This window comes from Lichenostomus cassidix, chromosome 4A, assembly GCF_008360975.1.
Source record: "Lichenostomus cassidix isolate B80296 chromosome 4A, HeHo_3.0, whole genome shotgun sequence".
In the NCBI taxonomy this organism is placed as follows: Eukaryota; Metazoa; Chordata; class Aves; order Passeriformes; family Meliphagidae; genus Lichenostomus; species Lichenostomus cassidix.
Genome location: NC_139485.1, coordinates 13,247,702 through 13,267,978, shown reverse-complemented (window position 1 = coordinate 13,267,978; position 20,277 = coordinate 13,247,702). Strand labels below are relative to the sequence as shown.

The 20,277-nt window shown below is 51.1% G+C and overlaps 1 protein-coding gene across 2 annotated transcripts in view; it reads left to right on the top strand.

Moving 5' to 3' along the window:
- Positions 1–20,277, top strand: part of OPHN1 (oligophrenin 1) — a 49,651-nt gene that overhangs the window by 8,186 nt on the left and 21,188 nt on the right. For both annotated transcript variants that reach the window (XM_085060612.1, XM_085060611.1), the window contains exons 2-7: positions 6,506–6,601; positions 10,258–10,319; positions 11,754–11,825; positions 17,711–17,812; positions 18,723–18,833; positions 19,222–19,326. In XM_085060612.1, coding sequence (XP_084916738.1) covers positions 6,506–6,601; positions 10,258–10,319; positions 11,754–11,825; positions 17,711–17,812; positions 18,723–18,833; positions 19,222–19,326 — 548 coding nt within the window. The remainder of the gene's footprint in view (positions 1–6,505; positions 6,602–10,257; positions 10,320–11,753; positions 11,826–17,710; positions 17,813–18,722; positions 18,834–19,221; positions 19,327–20,277) is intronic.

Below are 20,277 nucleotides of genomic sequence, written 5' to 3'. Positions count from 1 at the left end.
ACTTGATAACTTAATCCGAGGGAGGGTAAGAGTGTGTCCTTCTCCCAGAAGCTGTATCCCATATCTCTCACTCCCAGTCTTCTCCCAAACAGATCAGTATACCCCAAAACTTTGTTGTCTTTCAAGTCTTGCTTGGTTGCTTTGTGTTTTGGTTGGGATTTTGGGCTGATATGTTGCCAAACCTCCAAGCTGTTGGTGAGGAGACCCATGGTCTTCTGCTCCATGCATCCAGGAAAGCCTCTCCATGTGTTTAACTGCCTTGAGCTTTGGTGCAGCCTCATAACCCTTGCCAGCTCTTCTGGAGCATGGCAGGTTTGCCACAGCCAGTTTCCATCAGGCAATGTGTGAGATAAGAGAGGCGTAAAAGGAGTATATGATGTGTGTGAACCATTGCTGTGTGGGTCGTTGGGTTTTTAATTAAACAGTAAATAAGAAAATAAGCCTGTCCAGCAAGTTTGGGCACTCCCCACAAGGCTGGCTGGGCAAGGAGAAGAATTCATGAGAATAAAAGATTGAAGTTTAGGACAGGAAACAGAAACTGGGTGGAGGGAGATTGGGAGGGGGATGTGTGAGTGATGGTCCAGAGGGTAGGTAACTAGCTTGCAGAGCAAAAGGTCACTGGTTAGGGAGAGGTACTGAAAAATGTCTTTTTACTGGGAGCACAGCCCTGCTCTACTGCTTGGAGCCTGGGCTGGACCAGCTGTGAAAGGGAAGTGGCAGCTTATGAACAACTCAGTCAATGAAGGGCTGATTAGGAGAGGTAAATATGTGACAGAGTGTGAGACATCCAGTAAATTCCTTTGCAAGAGATTTGTAAAGCCCAGCTAAATATAGCAAGTTATTTTTAGCAGTTCATGCTAGCCACTTACTCCTGGCAAGTGGAAAACCCGTGTCAGTGTGGGAAAAATGGCCTTTGTCCAATGTGTCAGGATTTCTGAGTCCCCACAGAGCCTTCAGGGGCACTTGCGGACAGCTTGCCCTGGGTCAATGCCAGGCACTGCCTGTCCTGTGCTGCTCTGTAATTCCCTAGTGGTGAGCATCTCTGCTCTGTGCAGCACCAGAGGGCTGGATTTCTTGTAGGATCCTGTGTGGGTTTGGGACTACCTAGAAGGCCAACCGGAAGGTTATTTTTTTCCCCTAATTTGAGAAAATCAACATGTTTTTGTGTTTGAGCAGCTGTAGAGTGTTTGGGAGTGTTCTGTGAGTCAGGGCTTGTTACTCCTGATCTTGATGGCACATCTGGGCTCAGTTGGGGGAGCTCATGGCTTTCCAGGATGAGGTATTTTGGTGGGACAGGGACTGGGGATTTCATGCAGGTAGTACACAGTGTAAATCCAACAGCTCAGAGCAGAGTGTGGCCCCTTGGTCACATACTTTGTGTGTTGGCTCCTAAAGCTCTGCTGCAAGGACAGAGAATCCCCAGGAAGCAGTGGGTCAGGTACCATGTCCATGTCCAGAATGTCATCCCCAGCATGGTGATGGGGAATGAACTCCTTAGTGATGCAACTCCCTGGGGAATTCTTCGGCAGGAGTTGGTAACAATGAGCACATTGTTTTCCTCTCAGGAATCACAGTCCTCATCCTGCATGCTGGGAAAAGTGGCATTTCTCATGTTGTGCCCATGCTGTGCAGAGGTCTCCACCAGGGAGGAAAGAATCGTCCATGGGGACCATTGGTAGGAAATGTGGGTGTGTCTTCAGCTGCTGTGTATCAGGGTCTTGCAACATTTCCCTAACAAAAATGCACTTCCAGGGCTCAGATCCTGGCCCAAAAATTCCCATGTCTTATAATGCTTTTGTTTGAAGCCAGAGTGAACTTTTATTGTCTTTTGTTTGGTTATTTGAAAGGAAATTGTATGGTCAGTTTGATAGTTCTGTTTGCAAGCTGGACAAAAAGAAAGCAAAATGCAAAGATGGAACTCCTGCTTACATTTTCTCTGGTTATTTGCACTGCCACGGTCAAACCTGGTTTGGGTTTTCCTTATTCATTCCTTATGGGTTTTCTTCATGGACTGCTGAAGCTGTGACTGAGTTGTTCTGTGAAGGGCACATGGTACTGTGATCTGTGGGTCGGGTGGATGCAGCAGCTCAAGAATGGTATTTTCCCCCAAGGAAGTCTCTGTTGGCTGCTCTTCCCTGAGCTGCCTGTGCATAGGTGAAGGCAGGGAGACCAGTTAAAGTCACTTCCCACCTTCCAGTGTGGGCCAAGACATCCTGTTTCTTTCCCAGAAACAGGACAGGGATGCTGGAGCCCTGTCGCTGGTCAGCTATTCATGCCTTCAGTTGGATCAGATTAAATTCATGACTGCCTTTGCACTGGGAATGTCTCTGGCCATTGATTGCAATGGTGATGAGGTTGGGGAGGAATTTTTATTTTGTTTTTTCCTCCTTAATTTGCAGTGTGATGCCCAGGGAGCAGTGTGTGCTAGGGCTAAGGGCTAAGGGCTGCCAAACCCACTGCTTGCTTGGTCCCTGAGCTTCTGGAGGAGCAGCAATTCCCACTTGGCTGTTTTCTAGGAAGAAGTAGAGTGGTGCTGTCTGTATCAGTTGCTGCACAGCCAATAAATATTGTATAAACAGAGGCTATTTGGGTGTGGGTAATGAGGGTGAGGGTGCTGGTGGCCTGGCCAATGTGACATGTATGCTCCACACCAGCTCTCCTGCACAGTTGGAGATGTTCTGTTGGTTTTCAAAGTGTTTATTTCTAAGAATCAGGCTGCTCTTTGCACCTGCGTCACACCCAAGGTCCCATTGTGTCCCTGAGGTGTTAAATGAGGCAGCCCAGGCACAGTCCTCCTGTCCTGGCACAGAGATCCTGCTGGTCCCCATAGCTGTCACCATGGTTGTCACGGCCACTTCTATTTCTGTGTGCTCAGGGGCATGGTTTCCTCTCTTGGGAACAGAGGACCATTACAGTCACACAGCTTGTGACCTCTGGGTTGCAATTAGCAGAGCTAATTAAGAATGTGCACCTGTGACACCTCGAGCATTGCAGACCCTCGAGTGGCACTGCCATGCCCTGTTCTCGAGCCATTTCTGCTCAACCTGTTCTCCCACAGCACTGTCCTGTAGTGATGATTTCCTTCTGGTTTAAATTCTAAGCACTGGAGGAAGAAGCAGCAGCACAGCCTGTTTTGGGGCTCTGCTTGTGTTTTGTCAGAGGCCTGTGGCTTTTGAAGTGGTAGCAGCACTTTTTTGTTTGTGGTTTTTGGTTACCTGTGGTTGCTGTGAAAGGTTGAAGGGAGAATCCTTCTAGGTCCTTGCTAAGCAGGCTGTGAGGTACGTGCTTCCAGAGCTGCTGGCTCTGGAGGTGTGTTTATCCACACATAAATACAGCCCTGAATTCTCTGTGTGCCTCCTGAGTCCAGCATGGCTGTCACTGGTGCTTCCCCTCCTGCCCTGCAGCCCGGCTGGGGCTACTCTGTGCAGGGATGGAACTTCATTTTTACTAGAAGAGTAAATTATTGTGACCACAAATGGTGAAACTTGGCATTGCTTCCTGACGCTGGAAGGAAGAAGAGTCCTTGAGGACTCCTGATCAAATCCATTTTGGTGTGTTTCCATGGAAACAGGCTGAGCAGGCAGGGTCCTTGGGACAGTGGTGAGCCTTGGCGTGCTGTTCGCAGGGATATTCCAGCTTGGAGCATGGCGTTGTTCCTTGAGCCTCAGGTGCTGGTGCTGAGGAAGCAGAACAGGCACTGCAGCTGCCTCTCCCTCCTGCCAGGCTTTGGGGGCACAGAGCAGGAGCCTTTGGCAAGCGAGTGTTTGTATTGGGAGGGAAAACATTTCCGACTGTTAAAACAAGGGAGAATATGGACTTATCTCTCCCAGCGTGGGATGGAGCCCCATTTTTCCACACGGCAAATCTCTTCCTGCTGGCCCCTTCCTGTGGTCAAGCCTCTTTCCTGTGGCCATGGCTTATCTTTCTCCCCAGCCCCCCTGCCCTCCGCCTTCCCTGGTATCACCACACCTCCATTTGGGTGCCACCGAGGGAAGGGGACACATCTCACCAAGTGTCTCTGAGCACTGATGCCAATTTTCTGCCTCAGGCCCTGGCTCTGGGCCCCTGAGGGGCACAGACCCCGAGTGGCAGCATCCTCTGTTCTCATGGTGCCAGCAGTCAGTCAGCCCATGTTATGTCCCAGTGAACACCCCAAAGCTGTCCTGTTTTGCCAGCCCCGTGCTATGTCCCAGTCACACCCCAGCACTGTGGCAACCCCTTGGCAGCAGCAGTGCTGTCCTGTGCGTGCACTCAGGAGCTCTGGCAGGAGCCAGTGTTCAGCCAAGCCTCTCTACGTGTGGGAGCTCAGTTGCATTGGTCTGGAGGAGCCTGGTTTCCATTAAGAGCTCCTCCAGAGTCTGCCAGGCATGCATGGTGCAGGCTAATGCTCCCTCTCCCTCTCCCTCTCCCCCTCTTTCTCGCTTGGGCTGACAGGGACACACGACACATGGAGACCCTCTGTCCTTGCCAGATGCCACCCGTGAGGCCTTTGTGTGCTGCCCTGCTCGCAGATCACGGGGACACCAGAGCCATGGTGCCTCGTCACCTGCCTCCAGCCAGCACCCATGGAGGGGACAGACAGACAGACAGACGGATGCTGGCTGGGGGTGTCACTGCTTCCAGAAGGGCCCAGGGACCCACGCTGGGCTGGTAGGGGTGTTTGGATAGAGGGATTGAACATCACCTGTGACCAGCAGCAGGGGAGGGGCTGGATGGGGCTGCAGCAGCATCAGGGATGAGGGTTTGCAGGGGGATGAACAAAGATTCCCCTGAGCGAGGGCTTAATGAGCCTCCAGCCCAGCCTGAGTGAGCACTGGGGCACTGAGGGGGAATTATTTGCTGAGGTTTTCCATCAAGTCAATGACATCGTTCTGTGCGAGAGTTCACCCATTTACGTGCTCCAGCCCCTGGCAGCTGGGGCTAAATAGCGACATTCAGGCCTGAATCTGCCCATTCAGGAGCAAAGGTTTGACCCGTCGGAGGGAGCTGCTGAACGAGGCTTTTCAGGGAGAAGCAGGGACTGCACTCTGAGCCTGCACCAAGACCCCAGCTGTCCCCCTGCCCAGGGACCCTGGGGAGGGCCAGAGGCCCACGGTGCTCCTGACCTGGGGATGGGGGAAGCAGGTCAGTCTGGGGACCTGCCAGTATCTCACAAAGGCCACTACATTTCATTTCCCCAACATCCGTTTCAATGTTGTCCAGTTTTTCTCTCCCCTTCACAGCAGCATTTCAGAACATCCCATGATTGACACCACAGTAGTAAGTTTTATTTTCAAATTAAAAAAAAAAATCCATGTACATCAAGTTCTGTATACAACAATCATGGTCCTGGTTTGGCAAAGCAGTGGTGGGAGCTGGTTGCACGTTAATGTCTGTGCCATCACATCTTCCCCACTTGCAACTTCCTGAATTTCTGAAAGTGCCATCTCTGTGCACTTCCACAAAGGAGTCCAGCATCGACTGTGCCCATAGCTGGAGTCCCAAATTAGGGAAAACAGCAACATAAATTGGAGTATAACGTTATTCCTTTGCTTTTCTTTTTGTCACCTGCATCCTACTCCCTGAGGTCAGGCAAGTGCAGCCTCCTTCTGTTTGAATCTCAGGAATTTGTTGAGCTTTGTCCAGGATGATGTGGTCGATCCAGTGAGTGTCACTGGTGCTGTCCCCAGTGACCCTGGGTCTGTTGTAGTGTCACTGCCCCATCCCAGGGCTCCTCTGTCAGCACCAGCAGATGCTGTCCAACAGCATCCTGCAGCCACACAGGATGCAAAGATACAAAGGATCCTTTAAGCCAGAAATTTCTCTGGAAGGTCCAAAAATAATTTGGTCTGAGCCACCATCAGACAGTGTCTTTGCTTCCAGCCCAGACAGTTCCTTGCCAGCAAGAGCAGAGGGTCCCAGGGTCATCTGTGGGTGACCAGGCAAGCCCAGCTGAGCCCCCTGGCTCAGCTCTGTGCTCTGTGGCACTGTCCTTCCCTTAGGGCCTGTCTGTGTCCATGACCCCAAAGAGGGACAGTTATTTTTAGTCCTGCCTTTTTCCTCACATTTATTTTCTGACTTTACAGATTTTTCTCCCATATTATGAAACAATTCCTGTGAACAGTGGCCAGCCTGTCCAACAGTGCCTGTGCTCTGAGGAGCTGTGCCAATGCACACAGAGCCCTGGAGTATCTCCTGTGTGTTTTCCTGCAGGGAAGTCTGTCAGTGTCCCTTCCTGTATGTGGCTGGACACAAGGCCATCGATCAGTTGTTGCATTGTGTGGTGCATCCATTAGTGCTGCAGAAGCTTTTTCAGAGAGAGAAAAACCCCAAACCCAATTGTCTCTGCAGCCTCTGAGGGTTATTAATGCTGCAGCATTTTCTGCAGGGCTGAAATTTCCGATGCCTATGGATTTTTATAACTACCTTCTTATGGTCTTGTTCCATTCACAATAAATTCCTATGAGTTGCAACGTCTGTAGAACAATTGCAGAAACCCACAGCTGATTGCTCTGTCCTTTTTCAGGGTATTCCTCAGCAGTGCAGAAGTTCTCTCAGACTCTGCAGTCCTTCCAGTTCGACTTCATCGGTGACACACTAACGGATGATGAGATCAATATTGGTGAGTTCCCTGCTTTTTGAAGCTGCCTTCCAGTAAATGGAACAGTCTCCCTCTCTAGGAATTAGCCTGCCTGATGGTTTCTAAGCAGCCTCAGGAGCCAGGTTCCAAGCTGCTCTTCCACAGCTTATTTTATGAAGTTGAACAGTCACGGCTCGAGTTTCACATTCCCAATTCAGCGGATAATTTGCAGAGGTTTTCCATGGCTCCAGGCCTGCTCCATGCTGCCAGGTGCTGGGGAGGAGGCAGCGTGGTGCTGACCTTCCAACCAGCCCCTCTTCCCAGTTCTGCAGTGCAGCCCAGCGGGTGCTGCTCCCAAAGCTGCCTTCGCTGTGTCAGAAAGGCCTCCCAGGAACAAACTGCCCCATGCTGCCCTGCAAAGGCACCAGGCTGCAAACTGCTGGGAAAAAGGGCTGCTGGATGTGTCTCAAATGGAAAACAATGGTCGGTCTGTGCCCTGGGCAGGGCAGCTTGCAGGGCTGCTGCCTGCACATCTGCTTGGGGATTAGTGATCCTGGAGCTGTGTTTCATCCCTGCCTTCCCCCAGCACTGCTCTGGGGGTCACTCAGCGTGCACTGCCCTTGAGGGCTAGACTGAAGGGCCCAAATGCCCCAAACCTAGCATATTTCACATGAATCTGCTCTTGGCTTAGCTGGGTGGGTGGACTCTGCAGGGGGGACAGGCTGCAGAAGGGACAACAGGGAATCCTCAGCCCCCAAGGTTCCAACCGTGCCCAATCAGACAAAACACTACCTAGGATGAGGGGCTGGGGCTGCCCGTAGGCTCACAGGGCATTCTCCAGGCAGGTGCACGGGGTGAGGCATAGGGTCTTTGCCAGGCTGCTCCCAGGGGCAGCACACAGGGGAAAAGAACAAAGAAAATAAGCTTTTGTCAGGCAGTGGTTGAAGAGTGGCATTGCTGATGTCAGGTCTCTCGGCCACCATGGGAAGGGGAAGGAAGTAGAGCCTGTTCCTTGGGCTGTTGTATTTAAAGCCACGTGAAGCACATTGCAGCCTGCCCCTCCAAGGTTTATTTCCTTTGTGGAAAGTCTCTAGGTGAAATCTGCTGGAAATGAGTCAGCCTCCAAATCTAATGGCAGCAGAGGTGCTGAGCTTCCAAACACATCTGAGTCAGGGAGGGGAGAACTCTGCCATATAAATGCCCCTCCTGGGAGCTGAGGGGTCTGAGGCAAATAACCATGCAAGGAAAGGAGTGTCCATCCTCTTGGCTGGAAAGGACAAAGCTGTAATAACTGAGCAAGGCTGCTGGAAATGGCAGAAGTTTAATAAAAGGATTCTGAAATAAGGGGGAGAGCAAGAGATCACAGCAGATATAAAACCTTCCATGGTGAAAGGAACGTGTTTCTCTTCATTTCTGCTGGGGAGTATTTGTTTTGCATTTTCAAGAAGAGGTCCCCAGTTTCCCTGTGAAGAAGCCCGGGCTGTGTTCCTCCTCCCACCCAAACCCTGCCGTGCCTGCAGGGGCTGAAGCTTCCTTATTCCTGACACAGCAGTGGGGCGTTGACGTCTCCGTAGCAGCTTCCATCTCCTGCAAGGGTGCCAGGGATCTGCGTGGGAGTGCAGAGCTCATTTGATGTGCAGGATAGGGGAATGAAGCAGAACACTTACAGGCATTTCTTACACACTGCAAGAGAACGTGTTTGGGTTGTAGATAGAGCTGAAGTCACGCTGCTTTCTCGTTGTGTGGGCAGAGAGCAGCCAGGCACCCAAGTGAGTGGCAGCAGAGACACTGCAGGTGGCAGTCAGGACACTGGGATGATGTAGTCTGTTGTAAGCAGCACTTTCTCCTGGGGATGGGAAAGGTTATGGATGCATCCACGTTACCCCACGGCTGCAGCCCCTCCCGTGCTCCCTCCTGCAGCCCCTCCACTGTCACCTCATGAGACCCAAACCAGCAGCTCCTGCAGAGATGAAGGGAGCAGTGAAATGGGATGGCATGTTCCTCCCTCCCAGGCACAGGAACCTGGAATCCTCTGGCTGTAAGGACCTTCCTGGAATGCTTCTGGCTGTGCAGAAGAGTCACTCTAGCATTCCCAGGTGTGGCTGGGCAGCTGGTGGCTGCTGCTGGCCTCCCTTCTTCACGCTGCACTGCAGGGGCTGGCAAGTGCTGACCCAGGCCAGTAGCACAGATCCACCCCAGTGCTCCCAGGCACTGCTGGGCTGGCAGCAGGGCCTCAGCCTCGTGTGTGTTGTGCAGGGTCAGACTCAGTGGGCTGCTCCATGACTAGAGCCAGGAAACATGTGCCTGGGCTCTTCCTGTAGAGCAAAGAGAAACAAACAGCTAGGGAATATTTTAGGCACTGACATATTACCTGTACATTTGGAGCTGGATTCTCTTTCTCCCTGTGATAATTCTTTTCCTGGCTCAGGCCCCTGGTGTCTGTGCATTCCAGTTTTTCTGTCATCCTGGGGAGCCACAGTGACAGCCATGTGTGGCCCTGGGGGTGAGCACCATGAGCTGTTGGGCCATTGCATTGCTGGGCACTGGAGCCCTTGCTTAGAGAAGAGTTCAGATATTCCTGACTCATCAGGAAGGTCTGTTGTGCCACTGCCAGCTGAGAGCCCATGTCACAAGACTGCAGTTGTTCCTTTTTGTGTGCCTCAGCAGCTGCAGAATGAATCCTCATGCTGGATTTTAGCAGAACAGGTACCTCTCCCAAGGTGCTGCTGTGGGCAAGGGGAGAGGGCCCTCAGCTTGCACAGAGAGCAAGCTGACCTGTGGGACAAGCTAATCTTGTGCCTGCCTTGCTGCACACCTGCTGTGCTCCCTCATGTGCTGCCCTGCCCAGCCTGGTGTGCTGCAGGGAGGGAGGGTCAGAACTGCAGGTGCAGAGCTCTGGGGTCTGATGGAGCCACTCTGGGCTGTTCCCACCAGGGCAGGAGGGAGCCTGGGACCTGCCAGACCTGTCCCACGCTGTGCCAAGCAGGCTGAAACGGTGGGAACCTTTCACAGCTAACTCCCAGGTAGTTCTGAGGTACTCTGGGGTGATCAGGTTGTTCCCCCAGGCATCCAGCACACAACCATGCAACCTGCATGGGCAGGTGTTTGCCCAGCCTTGCCTTGCAGCTCGGAGAGATGGGAGTTTGGCTCAGCACTGTCAGTGCTCTGCTGCTGAGAGGTTTCCTCCCCTGTGGCAAATTCAGCCCCTTCCCAAGTTCTCCTTTGATGGGCAGGGAGAGAGACTGCATGTCCTCCCTTGGTGTGGTGTGAGTCAACTACTCCCATCTAGTCTTTTTTTCCCCAGGCTAAATTATTCTTCTTTCAGTTTGTTAAAGGAAAGATTTCATGCTGTTTTTATTGTAGTTGGACTCCAACTGCAACTGATCAATGAGATCTTTTTGCTTCACTTCTAACATTTTGAGGAGTGGTGTCGGTGTCTGTGACCATGTCTACACCTTCTGCCTTTCCTCCTGTGCATGGACTTTGTGCTTCCTGTTGCTGAATGTGATTTTTGTCATTCCAGGCCATTTTCATTTAACACACTTATCCTGGTCCTGGCAAGCACCAGCAGCTCTTCCCAGGGCAGAGGTGCCAGGCCCATCCTGGTGCTGCCAGGTGGAACATTGGAGTGTCCTGGCATGTCCCACACTCCAGTCCCACATTCCAGCTCCACTGACCAGCCTCTTCTTTTCTTACAGCTGAGTCCTTTAAGGAGTTTGCAGAGCTGCTGCAGGAAGTGGAGCTGGAGAGGTCCATGATGGTAAGGAGGTGGGAACTGGGCTCTGTCATTCCTGACATGGCTAAATGCCAAATCACAGCCACAGCACCATGTGCCTTGGTGTGAGGCTTCCCATCAGAGGGAGCACTGGGAATGTGCTTTGTACTCATCTAGTCCTGTGGCTGTGGGCCCTGAGCATAGGGCAGGCACAGCACTAGGTGTGGAGGGCTGCAGTTCTCCCAGGCAGTGCAGGCAGGCACAGACCCCCAGGCCCTGCAGCTGGAGGGGCTGCAGTGTGTCCAGGCTGCTCATCAGCCTTGGTGAAACCCAGGGTTAAAACCAAGAAGTGTTTTTACTCAGTTTTTGCTGGGTGCAGGCAGCCAAGTGTCCCTGAGCCCATCTGTGCCAGCCCAGCTCTCATAGGACAGCACACTGCCATTGGCTTCCTACTGCCATGTGCCCTCAGCCTCTCCACGACTCCTCCAGAGCCAGTGCTGGCTTCCCATTTCAATCCTAATTCCAGGAAAAACATGAAGGTTAGGCTTGGTGGAGAGCATACAGCATGCCAGGAATGTGCTGCTTGGCTCTGTGTTCCCCTTCCTCGTGCAGCAGCAGGAGCTCCTGCTAGGCTGGGCTGGAGGGTCCATGGGCAGGCAGGGAACAGCAGGAAACCAGGAAAGCACTGAGATACTTCTTTATTATTAATTATATCCCAGGTAAAGTGGCTCCTTTGGCAGTGGAAAGGATTGTTTCAGGGATTGTGGGCGCTGTCCAATTTTCAAAGTTGAGGGCTTTTGCCCTCTACTTGTAGGATCAGTTCTCTTTTGCAGCAGCTCCCTTAGGAGGTTTCACACTCACCATGTTCATAGGTTTCAAATTCCCTGAAGGGCTGTGGCTGTGTGGTGTCCTGTCCTCTTCTTTTCCCTTCTCCCTTCTCTGGAGCTTGGGGCAGTGCCTGTCACAGAAGAGACAGCAGGTTGGTCCCAGTGTCAGGATGGAACTGGAGCCAGTGATACAAACCTGGATGACATTTCATGTGGATTCATGGTGAAGGTGTGCAGAGCATCACCCAGGAAAGCATCTCGCAGACATGGGACAGGAGTGGAAGAGACACAGGCAGGCTTTCCCTTTTCTCTATCTGTCCCTGTGGCAGATAACCTTCTGGCTGAATCTTGGGAGGAGGGAAGTCCATCCTTTAAATGATTGCAGTGTTGTTAGATCAGGGTGGGGGACACCCCCTATCATCCACAGGATGCCCCCAAAGCCTCCTGGGCTGTGGTTGGGGTTTGCTGAGTGTTACTGATGCAGAAGAGCAGGTACAGATGGGTTAAGTGACCTCACCTTCAGACAGAGAAGAAGTCTGCAGTCGAAAACAATAAAATCTCAGAGTTCTTGGCTTCCAGCCCTGTTCAGCCTCTGTTTAGGAGTAAATTGATCGGTGCCTCACAATTAAAATGTTTTTTCTTTGCACTGTAGGTGCAGAACGCAAGTGATTTGCTGATCAAACCTTTGGAAAGCTTCCGTAAGGAGCAGATAGGGTTCACCAAGGTAAGGCTTGTTTGTTTGTTTTCAATGTAAACAGATCTGTTTTCTGTTACTGGGTATGAATTCAGATTTTTCTCCTGTTGTTTTTAACAAGCAGAGAGTTGCTCTACTGCATTCTGACTTCAGGCACTCAGAAACTCCCTGTTCAATGCTGGCTTTCAGCTGCTGGCATGAGGGTTCGTGCTGTGACTTTTAGTCTGATTTTTCAATCATAAGAGGCTCCAAAATCTTTTCCTGGATTCTTTGGGTTCTCTTCTGGCCTGATTCCAGCACCGCCTCCATCCTGAGCAGGGATTTGTTTAAACCAGGCGATCCTCCTTGCTGCTTTCTCTCCTTTCCCCTTTGTTCATTCAGTGCTGTTGAGAATAAAATACTTTCTGCAGAGAAGTGTGTGGTGGAGTGGGAGGGAGGGAGGGAGGGAGGGAGGAAGGGAAGGAGGGAAAAAGGGAGGGAGAGAAAACAGCAGAGGCCGGCAGGCAGAACCTGATCATAGTCATAGGGCTTTTGTTATGAAATATTTACATGAAGCGTCTAATGAATGTTTCAGATGGACCAAACTTTTAAAGAAACAAGCTATAAAAAGCAAATTCTGCACATGTGGAGCACAAAAGATCATTTTTCCCTTGTCTGCTATCAAGAAGTCCAGGTTCCACGTTACTCAGTGGCAGCTTAAAATGGGGCTGGCTCTGACCCAGCTCCGAAATGGAGATGTTTTGGAGAGCACTGGGGGCTTGGATTCAGCCCAGCCCATCTGGAGGCTTTGACGTTTAATAAATACGGGGTTTGAGAAGAGATACTCAATGGCCCTTCTGCCCTTTGCCGTGCCCTGAGGGCTGCTGTGTGGAACCCTCTGAGGAGCTGCAGCCATGAGCATGGCAGAGGAGCTGCCCACAGCCCCTGCTCTCGTGTCCTCAAGCTGTTTTCTTCCTGGAGAGCCCTTAAGGTGTGTAAGGGCCACTTTGCCTACAGCCCAGAGTGCGCTGTGCCCCGAGAGCTGAGCTGCCTCCACTCAGGGGCCATGTGCCCTTGTCCTGCTCTAGGGCATGCACAGGTCTCAGCAAGGCTGGTGCCACAGCCCTGGTACCCGGGGATACTGGGCACCTGGCAGCCTGCAGCTCTTCCTCAGTCCCTGCAGATGGGCAGGGCACTCCAGGTGCAAGCACTGGGTGGTGACAGTGGCAGGACACTGCTCAGAGCAGCTGGAGAGGTGGCAGAGGGCAGAGAGTTGTTGTAGGTGGCTCAGTCATTGTGGTTTGGATTTGGGTTTTGCTTCTCATAAGGAACATAAGCTGCAGAAGTGCTGGGTGGGAAGAGGCTGTGCTGTGGCTCAGCCCCACGCAGAGCTCACAGGGCAGCACCTTGCACCGTGCCAGGATCCAGGTGTGCCTGCACTGACAGGGAAGCTCAGGGAGGTCTCACTGTCCCCAGTGCTGCCCCAAAGCCTTTAGAGGGTGAGTTCGGGAGCAAGCCCAGCCACTCCAGCCCCTTGTCCTCAGCTTTGAAGCTTCCCTGACAGGAGGCTCTGCCACACTGCCGCTGGGCTGCCCCTCAGGTATCACCTCGGGCACAGAGCCTTCCTTCACCTGCCAGCCTGCTATGCATGTCTGGGTCATCCCCATCCAGCAGCAGAAGATGTTAAGTACAAGTGAGGCTCCTCACAGTGGGGCTGTCAGTGTGGGTTCCCCCCATAGCTACTGGGCCTGGCATCACCCCATGGGCCTTTCCTGATCTGCACCAGGGGCAGAGGCAGGGGCTGGGCTGTGGAACAGGCTGGAGACATGACACAGGGAATTTGTGCCCTCTGCTTAGTTTCCGTATTTTGGCAGCGTCGCCTTCTGTGAGATGTTTTCTGTTCCCTTTGCGAGCTGCTGGAGCCAAATAGGAAGAGCCCTTGAATCGAGGCTTTGTGATGCCTCTGGCTGGAGTGCAGCCAGTCTGACCAACACATCTGAGTCCACATTCACCCGTTCTGCTGCGACGAATGCAGTCTCCTCGGGAAGGTGTGCTCCCACATGGGACAGCCCCGGGCTGTCACTGGGACCCCCTCCAGCCACTCCCTCCTGCTACAGCCCCATGGGGTCACTGCTGTCCCCGTGACTTGCTGTCAGTGTGTGTTTGTCACTTCATGGATGAAAAGGAGGATCTGGGACCCCCTGAGCTGACCCATTTCCCAGCCCTGGCACTCATGGCAGAGGGTGAGTGTGGAAAGCAGCTGGAGCATATGGAGGCCACATCCCTCCCTCTCCATAGCCCTGGGGCTCAGCTTCCACACTCTGGGGCTGGGACACTTTGGGAAGAGCCAGGCAACACTTACTGAGGAGGATTTGAATAGGAAAAGTTTAATTCCAGTTTCTCTTGGAAGGAGACAGCTTTTTTTTTTTTAAAACACAAAGCAAACAAAAAAAGTCAGAAGGAAAAGCTTATTTGGATGTACTGTAAGGGCAGGAGGAATGCTGAATAGCTGCAGTGTTTGTCAAAAGTCCTTCCACAGGAGATAACATATTCCTAAAAGGATTTCATTAATTCTGTTAATAATTTCTTTAATTATCATTTTAAAAGAAAGGGAGGATAGTAACTTTTACTTGCTTTCATCTCTGTGGGAGCAAGGCCTAAGGAGCATTTGAGAGAAATCAGTGGGTGAGGGAAAAACACCAGGATGCAGTGAGTGTGGTTTGGTGGAACTGCTCTTTCTACACCCCTCAACTTGACTTTTTAGAAATCTGTTTTTGAACTAACTGCTGATGCCACATAATAATGAGTTATGATGATCCTCCACCCACTGATCTTGCACCCAGACCCATCAGGTGTGTGTGGAGATGGGGCTCCCAGCAAGCAAAGTGTGTTTTATTCCTTTAGGAGAGGAGCAGTGGCCCGTGAGCTGGGCTTCTCACTTGCTGATCACCCCACCTCTCCTAGGATGGGAATTTCAGAGGATCCTAATTAGCAACTAATGTTTGTTGGCAAGGCCGTGTTCCCCTTTCCCCCAGTCAGCTGGACCTCAATCTGCTGAGGGACTCCAGTGTTGCCCCAGTGCTGGCAGCAGTCAGGGTGTGGGCAGGACCTGGCACACCCAGAGCAGCCAGAGCTGCTCCTGGATCACCTGCCACAGCAGGAGCAGTGCTTTGCTGGGGGCTCCTGTTCATTCCTGGGTAAAGCAATGTCTGTCAAAGCTCCCAGAGTGGGGTTTTTGCACCCCCCTGCCTGCACTTGGTGGGATCCCCTCGGTTGCTCCCAGTGAGCAGTAAATGGAAGATGGGTGGCTCTTGGACTTGGCAAACCTTAAAGGGAACGTGGTGCTGCCCTTCACTGAATATTCATGAGGTACTAATTTGTGCTTATGTTTCCAGATTGTGCTTCAGTCTGGGTGATTTTTTTGTGTTGTTTTTTTGTCTTGGCTTGCTCTGTTCAGCAGCCAGCTCAGAGGGATTTGTAGGTCATCCTTCTGCTGTTCAGTTATATGCTAATTAGCCAGAGTGGGAATGATTGGCAAGCTCCCTCTCAGTGGCCCAAAATGCCATGCTGCACTGTGCTCCTGTCGCACATGGGTCCATCTTGGACATCATTCTCCAGAAAGAGCTCAGTGCTCCATGTCCCCAGTACAGCCATGTGCCCTTGCCTGCTGTGGGTGTTGGCAGAGGAGGAGGTATTCCCTGAAGGAGTTGCTGTCTGGCTTCCCAGCTCCTGCTGCAGAAGGAGCTCCATTGCCCTCCCAGGCTTCTCCTTTCTTTTCACCAATCCTTCCCTGAGCAGAGGTGACCCCTCTGCTCCAGGACCCACAGGGAGCTGCCCACAAGCTGGTGACAAAGCTGCTGCCTGGTGGTTTGTGGTCTCCCTGTGGCTGCAAGCTCGTGTTCCTGTGGCCATCTGTGTGGGTACCATGACCACACACAGCTCATGGCCTCCTCCATGGGTTCTTGTTCTTGTGGCCATCTGCATGGGCACCACAGCTTCCCATAGCAATGTCACCTCTCCTGGGGACAAGCCAGGAGCCACATACTCCCAGGCTGCTGCATCCAGAGGCTCCTTGTTGAGGAAGTGGAAACAAGCTGAGTTCCTGGCTGCATTAGACAAGGCATTAATGGCACAGACAGCCCAGGAGTGTGACCTTACAGACACAGGAACTACTGCTCTGCAGACACTTTCGCTGAGCTGGGCTTGGGTTTGCTGATCAGGGCGTTAGTCACGAGGGTGGTGGTTTGTTTTCACAGTCCTTCCTGGCCTCAGCCCCGCAGTTGCTGAGCTGCTTAAATTAGGATTCACCCTTGGAGGACTCTCTGCTCCTCTGGATTTGATGTGGACCTCTCTGTTCTAAGGCGTGAGGTTGCTAACACGGAGTCACGGTACCTGATATTGCAGGAGGTGGTTCCAGAGGATGCACTTCCTTTCAGGTGTCCTGTAATTCCAGGGTCTGCAGGGCAGGACGTTTAATTGCTGAGGTTAAAAGGTTAGATGGGCTAAGCCTGCCCTGCTCCAGACAGTTACATATAAGCAGGGGTAGTCAAGTTGGTACCATTTCCTCATGGTATTTCTGCTTTCACTACAGCCATGTCAGGACTCTTGTGGGGAGAGAATCCATTTTCTGGGAAGGCAGCAGGCAGGAAGGCTTCTTACTCTTGTTGGAAGCCTACTGTGCTGAGCCCAGGTCAGGGTTTTGGGAGGCAGCAAGCATCCTGCTGCAGAACATCCCAACAGACAGATGGAATAGTCTGTGCAAGTGGAATGAGGAAGAAAAACTTCATGGCAGGGGAAGCTGCGGTCACTACTGAATTCATGAGGAAAATCTCTAATACCCAGCAGTCTGAGCCTGGGTATTAGCAGAGCAGAGTCCATCTGCTCTGGTTTGTGGCAGCACTGGTGTGTGCTTGCTTATCCATGAATTTCTGAGTGGGGGCAAGGGAACAGGATTTCAGGGCTTTCAGGAGATAGGTGTTGAAAGATAGCAGTAATTCCCCAAGAAGCTGGAACTTCCTAATGGCTTTCCACTTTCTTGAGCTTTCAAAAGCCGGACAGAGCATCTGGGCATCCCATACATACCTGCACTATGTGTACAGCAGCTCTCAACTGCTGTACTGAGGCTGCTGCCAGGCTGGAATTTCCTGATTTTAGTAATTTAGCTGCCTGCCAGGAATGCCTGATATCTCAGTTTCCATCTGAAGTGGGTATTTGTCAACCTGGCCCCTACTCTGGTTGTTTCATGCTTACCAGTGTCTCAGTCAGTGCAAGGCAGAAGCAAACAGCCTGGTGCTCGGTTCTGCTGCTCCCTGCCTGCTCTTGGGGGTTCCTTCTTGAGTGTCTCTTGTTTGCTGCTCTTGTTCATTTGTGCTCTCTTTGCACAACGGCTGACAGGCAGATGAGGATTTCCTGCCCGCCTGTCGACCTTCCAGGCTTCTGCTTTCCTTCTGGTACTCTTCAGAAACAAATGATAAACCCTTTAGAACAGAGAGCTGCCAAATTCTAATGAACCTTTTCTTGACCTTGATGTGCCTCTGACATTGCAGTGTTTGCCCAGTTGTTTCTGGGCTGTGTGAGCAGCATGTCAGCAGATGGTGAACCGGGTTTCAATGTATGAATACACTTCCAGTTTAGTGGATATTGAAGAGATTGAGAGAGGGAGCAGCACCTCATCGATGGGGATTTTGTCATGATGTTGGCATGAAAAAATACTTCTTGTGCCACAGAGTATTGCTACTTGAGGGTATTGAGGTGTAGCTGCATCCAAGGTAGGCAAAGGGCTGTGAAAGCAGAGCAAATGGCCTCTTGTTCTCTGGCCGGGTTGACCAAAATTTGTCCATGGGAATACAAAATTGCACAAAGGATCTTGGTGTTGATACATTTCTTGTCTGGAAAATGCCAGTAACTAGTTCTGCTTCAACCTCTTGCATCTACAGGAAAGAAAGAAAAAGTTTGAGAAGGATGGTGAGAAGTTTTACTCTATGCTGGATCGCCACTTGCATTTGTCTTCCAAAAAGAAGGAATCTCAGTTACAGGAGGTGTGTATGGAATTTTCCTCAGAGTTGGATCCAGAAGCAACACCACCAGCTGCTCTATGTCTTAAAAAAGGGGGAGACGAATCATCCCTTCCAGTAACCTGTTGAAACTGATAATCAATTAAATCCACCAAAAGCCTGGATTCTCTATGTGAGACCAGGAAAATCAAGCTTATAGTTCTCCTATGTCTGGTGGATGCTGGTAGTGGCTTTATGCATTGTCATTGCTTGTTGTCACTGTGATGGTGTAGGGCAGTGACCAGTGGAACTGGCACAGCTGGGGACTGGCCACCCTTTCATCTGGGGAAGTATTTTGGCTGAAAAATAACCAGTTATTATTCCTTTTGCTGGCCTGGCATCCTGCCTTGCTGCTGGTGCTTTTGGGTGGCTGTGGGGGCAGGCAGAGGAGGAAGGGTTCCTTCCAGCTGGTGCTGCTGCAGGCATGTTGCAGCAAGGAAGGAAACCCAGCTGTTCCAGCCCACAGCAGAGCAGCTGGATGTGGTTGGAACTGTCAGACCAGGCAGGCGGTGTGTGTGAGCCCTGGGAGATTTGTGTGCTCCTGCTGCAGCTCCAGAATTGCTGGTTCTGGGACACAGATGGAGTGAGGCAAGAGGGTGGTGGCCTTGTCCTCACAGGGTTGTGTGGAGAAAAGGCTTGTGCTAAAATAACAAATGAGCTTTGGGAAAGCCTTGTCCTTGCAGAGGGAGGTTTTGGATCCTTGAATGAAAGAGAGCCACAAATGGGCAGTCTTAGAAGAATATCCAATATTCCAGTTCAAAGCCAGGCTGGACACCTGGCAGACTGTTTTTAGTGAGGACAGAACTATCTTTAGGCTGACAGACAAAAGCGAGTCAAATATTTTCAAACAAAATGTGATGTATTTTCTTTTTCCACCTTTCCCTCTTTCTTCTAGGCTGACCTTCAGGTGGACAAAGAGAGACACAATTTCTTTGAGTCCTCCCTCGAGTATGTGTACCAGATCCAGGAAGTACAAGAAAGCAAGAAATTCAGTATTGTGGAGCCGGTAGGAGCTTCCTTTTCTCTCAGCCTCATTGGTTGATGCTCAAATGTGCTGGCAGTGGAAGAAAGGGATGAGTTTCCAGGTTGGATTCAGTCCTGTGGGGCAGGAGTTAACCTTGCACCCTTGGCATGCTGCATCTTGACAGCCTTAATGGTGCTTGCTGGAGCACTGTGAAGCTCCAGCCCTGTTTCTTCTGGCTGTCTGTCAGATGAGTGGATGGTACCTTGGGCTTTAGGGACACTGTGGTGGATAAGCCATACCAAGGCTGGCATCATTCCAAAGTTGTAAGGAAAAAATAATTGTATATGTAATTTCTGAAATGCCACCCTCTGTCCATCTTTTCTTCAATTATAAACACAGAAGTTCATTATGTCCCTTCCCTCCATTGCAGGTGCTGGCGTTTCTCCACAGCCTCTTCACTTACAACAACTTGACAGTGGAGCTGACGCAGGATTTCCTCCCATACAAGCAGCAGCTCCAGCTCAGCCTGCAGAATGTGAGTCCCTGCCCAGCTGAAGGACTTTCCTGTGTGACTTCTGTTCTCATTTGGATTTACTCAGCTCTGATGGCAAGGTCTTTCCACTCAGGCAGTCTGGCCATGCTTGCATTGTGGGAGCTGCAGATACAATTATTTACTTCTTGGTTCACGTGCATTTTGCCCTCTCCTGCACAGGACAGTTCACAGGTCTATGAAATTGCTTTCCCTGAAAGGGGCTATTGCATCATTTAACCTGGTGCATAAACAAGCCTGAGATTTTCTTTCAGTTCCATGAAATCGAAATTGTACTCTAAGAAGGCCTCTAACCTTGATCTTAATGGTACTGGCTTACTACATGCTTGCTACATGCTTTGGTAAGCTCCTCTGCTGGCCTAGTGTGCTCATGGGGTAGAATATCTGAGTCCTGTTTCCCTTATCCTCAGACTTTCCTGACTGGCCTTCATTCCTGAGGAACAACAGCCATAAATCTGAGCCAAGCTGTTTTGCTGCTGGCTCATTAATTGGTCGAAGTAGTATTCCATCAGAATGGCTGATTTTGTACCCTGTGTTGATGTTACTCTTTCATGCCAAGCAATGTTGAATGATCCTTTGGGAATCAACACCTTTGGGAGTAGAATACACCTGTTACCCAAGCAATGGTGTTGAACAGGAGCTCAGGTGCCTCTGCTCCACCCAGCCATGAAATGTGCTGAAGTTCTTTAATTAAGGGAACAAGTGACCTCCCAGCTGTGGCACTCCAGTGCCATCTCTGCACATGGTGTGTCTCTTCGATCTAGGAGCTCAGTGGTTCTTACAGCCAGAGTTTTGATGTGGATTTGTGGAGTGGTTTCCATGTTTTGTACCTTGGGGGCTGATTCATTTCTGCTAGAGCACCTCAGATTTATCTAGGAATAAATACATGCAGCTTACTCTTTGCTCATGTTCAAGTATGCTCTGTTTCTTTTCTGT